Here is an 8603-nt window from a genome sequence, read left to right as displayed (position 1 = left end):
GAAAAGAATGAATAGTGCCTCCCAGTGAATTGTCACCACCTCAATTCAATGCCCAGGTCCTACCTTTAAGGCCTCAAACCCATTATTATTGAAATTATTGACTGCATTCAATCAGCAACTAGTACATATTGTGCTACTATAAATTTGGCTGATATGCTTGGTTCTGTGACTATTTCAACAGCCTTTCAGACACAGTTTACCTTCATTTATGAAAGGCATAGCATTCACACCTTTACCCAGCTATTCATGGAGCACCTTACGTACCTTACTATCATGTATAACCTAACTTCACCTAACCTTCTCCAGAACCACAGATAATGACATTACATCGATGATATTCTCCTTTGAAGAGATTTATTTGACACATTCATTTGTTGTTGTTGTCGTTAAGTGCCATCGAGTCAATTCTGACTCATAGTGACCCTGTATAGGTTTTCTGAGGAGCAGCTGATGGGTTTGAATCACCGACCTCACAGTTAACAGTTCAGTGCTTATCCTATAGCACCACACACATTTATTTAGGATATACAAATATTTACAGAAGAGAGTGGGTGTCTGCCCCACACACACTGCCACCTCAGTTAAATAAAAAATTGTAAACCAAGGGCCATACCATCCCTTTCAAAAAGCACTGTAGCGCTACAGGATAAGCGCTGGACTGCAAGGTCAGTTTGAACTGCAAGTTTGGCAGTTCAATCCCCCAAGCTGCTCCTCGTAAACTCTATGCAGGATCACTGTAAGTCGGAACCTAGGCAAGGACACTTAACAATTCATGTTTATAAGAAATTCATCTTTTAGGCCTTTTGGAGTTCTGGAGGCAACATACACTTCATCTGTAAATTTTATGTGAGCCCATTTCTGCTGTTCCTAACAGATTGACTCATCTTGAATGGGGTACCCTTCAACAAAATGCTTCCAAACTGTCCAAATTGCAACGCAACAAACATTCTCATTAGTAACCTCCTGAGAGGATTTAGCAAACTCCTCTCATGCCTCCTAGAGTCTCTGGACCACCCACTATGGCTAGTTTCCCTCAAGGTCATTCTAGTCTTCCGTGAATTATCAACAGGATCAATCACACCTGTGTAGATACGCTCATGGGCTCTCTCACTGAGGCTAAAACTTGAAAAAACAACTCTACACAACGTTCTATATTATAAAAGCATTTTATTTGAACACACTCTGGAGGTAGTCAGAACCAGAACAAACTGGGGGGTTGGGTTGAGGATTCTGTTTAGACACTGGAGAATTTTGGGTTCTCTTGTCATCTAAGACCATGCTGCAAGGTCCTAAAGATTGATTTGGAGCAGAATATAAAATTGTGGCATGAGAAAGACGGGGTTGGGTACTCTAGTGGACCAAAATGTGGTTCTACAGTAGGATTGGTCTATTCTACACTCCAGAGAAGAGAAAACTTTGGCTTTGGCAGCTGCCTAGAAGTAGCAGTCACCATGGGCCGGGTTGCCACACTTAGGAGCAGTAACTTGGTGCAGGGTTCTTAACTCTTGAAGCTTTTCCGGGAGGAAGAGGTGGTGGAGACAAACTTGACACTGGAGCTGCTGCCCCCTCCGCTGCTAAAGCCTATTCCTCGGCCACTGCTTCCACTGAAGCCAGAGCCCCCAACACTGAGCCCACTGCCTAGGCCGACGCCTCCACTGCTGCTGGAGTAGTAGCTCCCACCACCACCAAGACCGCTGCCAAGACCGCTGCCAAGACCGCTGCCAAGACCTCCACCGAGGCCACCACCAAAGCCACTGCCACCGCCATAGGAAGAGGAGACGCTGTTGGTGACGACAGCTGCAGAGAAAAGAGGGAGAACTTAGTGAGACCAGTCTGTTAGGTTGATTCTATGTGCCCAACTTATTTCATCTTGTGATTGTTAGACCACTAAACTGGGCCCCTTGTAGAGTAGCAAATGAGGCCTAGAAGATGGAAACAATTTAATTAAGGGCCCTAGAAGAAAAATGGTGACCATAATAGGCAAAGAATGCTTTAAAGTATGAGGTGAGGTGGAGTGGGGTTGGGTGGGGCAGGTGGGATGTAGGAACGTGGCAGGGTTCAAGATGTATAAGATGATCCTTAGAACCCTAACCTTTCAAAGAAAAGACATAAGCCAAGTAGCTCATGTCCCAATCTGTGTGCTTTTTCTCCATCGCTTATTTCTCACAAAGTGTTTTAAATAACCATATGTTGGGATGAGGATGTCAGGTATCTAGAAATAGCAGGATTCTGAGTTGGCACTAAGACCCCATATTATCAACATTGTTACTATACTTACAGATATTGACTGGTCCGACTCCTTCTCCACTCAATCTAAAAGGGGAAAAAAATGAAATGAGAGTTGAAAACTCCAGAAAAAGACAGCATTAATCTATGTGGATAGCTCCTATAGAACACTTTCAGAGCTTATTCCACAAACTTTATAAACTAGGAAGCCATGTGCCTGAAACATTTGCTTAAATTTGAGCAAGAGAGATCTCTGGTGGGATTTCCCAATGAAGAGGACTTAGAAACAGGTTAGTGAAGTAGGACTTGAATTTGCATTCTCCTCCATCCATTATTAGGAAAGTATGAGTGAAAGGCTTCGGGAACTATGAATATACATAATGTGGTTTGCCCTGTAGGAGCTTACTCATAGAATTTTAGAACTTGATATGGACAGAAATCCTTCTAATAGAAAGTAGACCATAGTTCAATGTCAATAGTTTGAGAACTCAAAGGCAACTGAGTTTACCTTGGCTGGATTTAATCAGCAAAGGCTCTGGAGATGGCTATGACCCAGGTATTGAGATTTGAGGGAAGAACATTAGCAAAAACAGAAAGGGGACAAACTTCAGGACACATTGTTGAGTTGCTTAGTTGTTTGGAAACAAGGAAGCATTCAAGAATACTGGTGGTGAGGAATGAGAGTAGAAAAGTCAGTTGCAGCCAGATTGTATGAAGTCAGCTGGATGCACCTGTGTTAGATTGACTTCCTCTGGGTAATAATCACACACAAGATAGTAGTTCCTTGTATGTGTACTTTACACTCTGTCAAGCAGACACTCCATTTTACCAAATGAGATGTCAGTCAGGTATGACCCACCTGCACTCCTCGCCCTCCAGCAGCTTCCTGTAGGTGGCAATCTCCACATCCAGGGCCAGCTTGGTGTTCATCAGCTCCTGGTACTCCCTCAGCAGCCGGGCCATGTCCTGCTTGGCCTTCTGCAGGGCATCTTCCAGCTCAGCCAGCTTGTTCCTGGCATCCTTGAGGGCCAGCTCCCCACGTTGCTCAGCATCGGCAATGGCATTTTGCAAGTTGGCACACTACAGAGGGAAAGGAAGGAAGAGGGGATATAGAGACATTGGTGGCTAAGCTGGGCCTTGGATGCCTCTTTCTGAGACTCTGAGTCAAGCAAACAAAATGATCTGGAGCCTCAGATAGAGCCCAGTACATCTGTCCTGGGCATTGTGGGTGATGGAACACTGAAATACTGGTATTTGTTCCAGCTGTGTATGGTAGACACCCTGCTAAGAATTTGCATTTCCTCCCCAGATCTACTGAATTAGAATCTACATTTTAACAAGATCCCTGGGGGTTCAAACTAGAATGAACCAGTCAGAAGCCCTAATGTTCATGAACATGTGCACAAAATTAAAATGAAACAAAATAGACTTCTCTTTCAGACCCTAGGCCACTTCCTTGCCTTCGTTCAAGATCACCTTACCTGTTTCTTGACATTGTCGATCTCAGCTCTGAGCCTCTGGATCATCCGGTTCATCTCAGAGATCTCATGCTTGGTGTTTCTGAGGTCGTCGCCATGCCGGCCAGCTGTCTGCTGCAGCTCCTCATACTGATGCCACCAGAAAAGAGAAAGAATTAAGCTTACATGAAGATGGACAGCATGTGCCAAAAGTTCACCAGCAATGAACCAACAAAAAATGGCAAATGGTGTAGTTAATCTGGGATTCCGGGACTGGGTTAGGCTTTGCCAACATGGATCTGGTCTTTAATAATTTCCCTTTGAGTCCTTTGCTTTCCTGGAGACACTAGTATGAGATTTTCACTAAGGTTCTTGGATTTATGTGTGTGTGTGTGGGGGGGGGGGAATATATATATATATATGGCTGTTTCTATAACTTATCACCAGGTTTTAGGACCTCATTATTTAGCTTTATGCCATGGCATCAAATCCACCCCTCACCAAGGAGACATTCTCCACAGCACCCACCTTGGTCTGGTACCAGGACTCAGCTTCTGTCCGGCTTCGGTTGGCGATGTCCTCATATTGAGCCTTGACCTCAGCAATGATGCTATCCAGGTCCAGGCTGCGGTTATTGTCCATGGACAGCACCACTGATGTGTCTGAGACATGAGTGTGCATCTGGGCCAACTCCTGCAGAAAGACTTGAAGTCAGTTTTCAGGTTCTGTGGTGTTTAATGTTAATTCCATTCAGTCATCTCATGATGGAGTATCAATTTGAGCAAAAGGTAACCATTCACTTCACAACATTAGATAAGTTCACTGAACAACCAAATCACTAGGACCCCTATTTCTTGAAAACTTTTAACAGTTCTGAGCCTCCAAGAAACCCCTGCTATGTCATCTCTTAGATCCAAATCTTTTCGTGTCTTAACGTATTTTAAGAGATTCTATTTCTGTCATGTTGGGAGGGGAAAAAAGGGGAGTGGTACACCAGAAATGGAAGGTAACCAGGAAAGGTATAATTATGTCTTTTTAATAATTCACTCTAAACCTCATTCTGAAAAATGATTGTCAAAAGCGTGTTTTTCTTTCCAAAATTAGCTTTATAAAGAATAAAGTGTGATTAGTATTCAAGGAAAGGAGCCCAGCTAGTGTAGTGGTTACGAATGGGGCTGCTAACCTCAAGGTCGGCAGTTCGAAACTACCAGCTCTTCCGCAGGAGAAAGATGAGGCTTTCTGCTCGCATAAGGATTTGCAGCCTCGGAAATCCTGTGCAGGGTCACTATGAGTCAGAACCGACTCCACGGCACTTAACAACAACAACAACGCTATTCAAGGAAGTCCTGGTGTGGGCACTTAACAACAACAACAACTCTATTCAAGGAAGTCCTGGTGTGGGCACTTAACAACAACAACAACGCTATTCAAGGAAGTCCTGGTGTGGTGCTGTGGGTTAATGCACTGGACTGCAAAGTCGGTTTGAACCACAAGATCAGCAGTTCAAGCTCACCAACCATTCCTTGGAAACCCTATATAGGGTTGCTATGGATTGGAATTGACTCGATGGCACTTAACAACAACAACAGTATTAAAGGAGAGCCTGGGTGGTGTTGCTGGGTTGCTATGAGTTAGAATTACCATAGAAATGGGGAGTATTGAAGAGTAGGGAACACAGAGTTGTGTCCACAGCTTAAGTCACTTAAGCCTGGCGAATCTCAGAGGCCCTAACTTCTGACAGTGTCTCAGTGGTTGTCTGGGTCCTGACTAGGGGACATTCCTCACCGCCTCATAGAAGAGCTTCAGGAAGTTGATTTCATCCACCAGTGCATCAACCTTGGCTTCTAGTTCCACCTTGTTCATGTAAGCAGCATCCACATCCTAGAGAAATAGGGATGGTTGGCAGGACATCAGATTTCCACCCTGACTGAAATACTGAAATGAACCACTCCCTCCTGAGAGTATAGCCACAGGCTACAGTCTCTCTCTGCCACACTCACCTTCTTTAGCATCACAAACTCATTCTCAGCAGTGGTGCGCTTGTTGATTTCATCTTCATACCTGGAGGCAGAAGGAAAAGGAAATGCTGGTCAGAGGATGAGGGACAGTAGGACCTGGGGTCTTTATTGAACCAAGTCAACTGGGAGCTTGCTTGCCCATTGGGAAGGGGCTTCACACATCTCACAGGTAGAGAGGGGCACTGGAGATGTGAGCCCAAACACAGGGTCCTTATCCATTAGGGCACTGGTTCTAGTCTACTTCTGCTATAATTCAGTTGATTAAAAAATATTCCTGTAGAAAAACTGTTCTCTTTCCCCCCAACTCCACTTGTGGTTAATATCTCTAGTACTCTCAGAGCATCAGAAGAAAGCAAAACAGACATAAAACTAGAACCCCAGCTGCTGATTCACAAGGATGAAAAGAGGGATTTGAGCCACTATGCTGAGTTATGCTCTCAGCACTTGTTTGGGTGGTGGGGAGAGCCATTAAAAGGTTCATGCTGTGTACTTTAAATCTATGGGGAGGAAAATCCCAAAGAGCATGATCACATGATGGCATATTTCACCAGGCGGTGCTAAGGGTGTGGACCGTTGCTACGGCTATTGGCTAAGTGCCTGATTGAGGGACACCAGGACTGGAAAGTTCTAAACATGAGCCTGGACATTTTTTGTTAGCGCTTTAGGTGTTCTTGGAAGGTTTATGTCTCTAGCCCATAGGCATAAGATACATCTGGTTATGAAGCCTATTTGATTCCAAGAAGATACCTCCCACACTTATCTCCAACCTGCCCTAACTCACTTGTTCTTGAAGTCCTCTACCAGGTCCTGCATATTCCTCAGCTCAGAGTCCAGGCGGCCTCTCTCCCCAACAACGCTGTCCAGCTGCCTCCGGAGGTTGCTGATGTATTGCTCAAACAAGGGCTCCAGGTTCTGCCTCACGGTCTTGTTGCCCTGTTCCTGGAGCAGGGTCCACTTGGTGTCCAGGACTTTGTTCTGCTGCTCCAGGAACCGCACCTACAGGGGAACAGGGAGTTTGGAGATGGAGAAACTTAGATTTCATGTTTCGGTGGTTCATTAACCAGTTTTTCCTCCTACCTCATGATATACCCCTAACCCTTTCCAAGGTGGGCTGTCTGGTCCTGGGCCTTTGGGTGATAGGGTTCCTGAATGAAGTTCCTAACCTTGTTGTTCTAGAGAAGACAGGACATGTCTCAGGGCACAGATAGTACCAGGGATGGCTGGCCAGAGTGTAGCCTCGTGCAGCAGTGACCACAAAGGCACTTAGGCTGCCCAATGGTCTATCTAGCTTCATATGCAGTTGTCCCCGTTACATGAGACTGGGAGTTCATCTCTCTGCCCAGCGGCAATCAAATAGTCCTGGTGTGGTCACATTTGCACTAGGAAGCAATTTAGAACCTTCCTGCCAAGTTCCCAGTCTGTATAAAATTTTTTTAAAAATCCAGGACCCAGAAACCAATGGAAACTCCTAGCTGCAATTATGTGGGCATTTGCATGAAATCAGGCATAGCTTCCCTTCTCCCACTTTCCTTGGCATTGATTCCAGACTCCAAGACCTTTTTTTTTTTTTTTTTTTGCTTTTTAACAGGGGTTAAGGTCTCACCTTGTCGATGAAGGAAGCAAACTTGTTGTTGAGGGTCTTGATCTGCTCCCGCTCTTCGGTCTTCACCCGCTGAATGGTGGGGTCGATTTGCAGGTTGAGGGGAGTCAGGAGACTCTGGTTGACTGTGACCTCTTGGATGCCTCCAGGGGGGCAGACTGGGAAGCCAGGGCCACCAAAGCCTCCTCCAAAGCCAGCTCCACCACCGAGCCCAAAGCCACCACCAGCTCCACCGCCAAAACCAAATCCGCTCCCGGCTCCACCTCCGAAGCCATAGCCGCCTCCGGCACCGGCACTGAATCGGTTCCTGAAGCCACCGCCGCCGCTAGTGGCGATTCTCCTGGAGCTTCCTGCGCTGTAGAGGCTCCTGCTGCCATAGCCACCTACTCCACAGGCCCCGCCAAGGCTGACCCTGCCAAAGCCACCACCACCACCCCCAGACCGGGACACGGAGCTGAAACTGGTGCGGGAGACAGATGGGGTGATGGCCGAGGCAGCGCTGAAGCTCCGGCTGCCCCCGCTCCGAAAGGAGACACTTGATTGGCGAGACATGATGGCTTGTTGGTGGTGGGCACTGAGGAGGTTGAGAAGTGCTGCCGAGAACAGAACTCCAGAAGAAGCAGAGGTGGCTGTTACCTGCGAATGCAAACCCCTTTTTATCCCCTCCAAGAACTGGGCTGGGCTGGAGAACTGTTGAGATGTGAATGATTAAGTGGGCTGGGCATGCCTGGGGGGCAGCTGTGAGCTCACCACACCTGCACAGTGGTATGGGGTGCACACACTTCTTCCTGCCAGGCTCAGCTTCTTTACGAATAACATTGCCTTGCAGCACTCATCTGTTGGCACCAAGTCTCTTCAGCAGGGGGCTGGGGCAAACCAAAGACGGACCAGGCACACCTAGGGAATGAGCAGACCAATGAGGATGCCAGGGAGCAAAGGGACCAGTGAGCTGAAGGATCCTTACAGGACCAGTGCTAGTGTTGGCCATCCTAGACCAGTTACAATGGGCATGTGTGTGTCCAGCTTGGGGGAGAGCAGTGGGGGCCATGAGAGCTGGCTGCCTAAAGGTGCTCTGCTCTTCTTACACTTTTCTAGGCAGGAAGTTGCTGCAGGGATTTTAGCTTTTGCAGAAGCAACCCATGGCCTGATATCTCAGTTATGTCTCAGAGAGAAAAATAGTTTAGCCCTTTACTGCAGAGTTGGATTTTTGTGTGTGGCGGGGGTGAGGTGGGAAGCTGCCCCAGCTATTGTGGAGCCCTCTGGCTAGGTTCAGGCAGAAAGGCTTCGGCAACCCCCAAGTTC

General features: G+C 46.8%; 1 protein-coding gene across 2 annotated transcripts; it reads right to left on the bottom strand.

The window, feature by feature from the left end:
- Positions 1 to 1150: 1150 nt before the first annotated feature.
- KRT5 (keratin 5) lies at positions 1151 to 7926 on the bottom strand. 2 transcript variants are annotated; one of them, XM_006870003.1, is made up of 10 exons: positions 7685 to 7926; positions 7305 to 7582; positions 6483 to 6697; positions 5684 to 5744; positions 5469 to 5564; positions 4212 to 4376; positions 3708 to 3833; positions 3086 to 3306; positions 2279 to 2313; positions 1152 to 1797 (listed from the first exon to the last, which is right to left on the bottom strand). In XM_006870003.1, exons 1-10 carry the CDS (start codon positions 7851 to 7853, stop codon positions 1499 to 1501), a joined length of 1665 nt encoding a protein of 554 aa, XP_006870065.1. In that variant the 5' UTR covers positions 7854 to 7926; the 3' UTR covers positions 1152 to 1498. The 2 variants fall into 2 exon arrangements, with proteins under 2 accessions (XP_006870064.1, XP_006870065.1); XM_006870002.1 differs by having other exon boundaries at positions 1151 to 1797; positions 7305 to 7906.
- Positions 7927 to 8603: the final 677 nt, after the last annotated feature.

Source organism: Chrysochloris asiatica, unplaced genomic scaffold (genome assembly GCF_000296735.1).
Source record: "Chrysochloris asiatica unplaced genomic scaffold, ChrAsi1.0 scaffold00138, whole genome shotgun sequence".
NCBI lineage: Eukaryota > Metazoa > Chordata > Mammalia > Afrosoricida > Chrysochloridae > Chrysochloris > Chrysochloris asiatica.
This window is presented reverse-complemented; position numbering and strand designations above follow the sequence as displayed.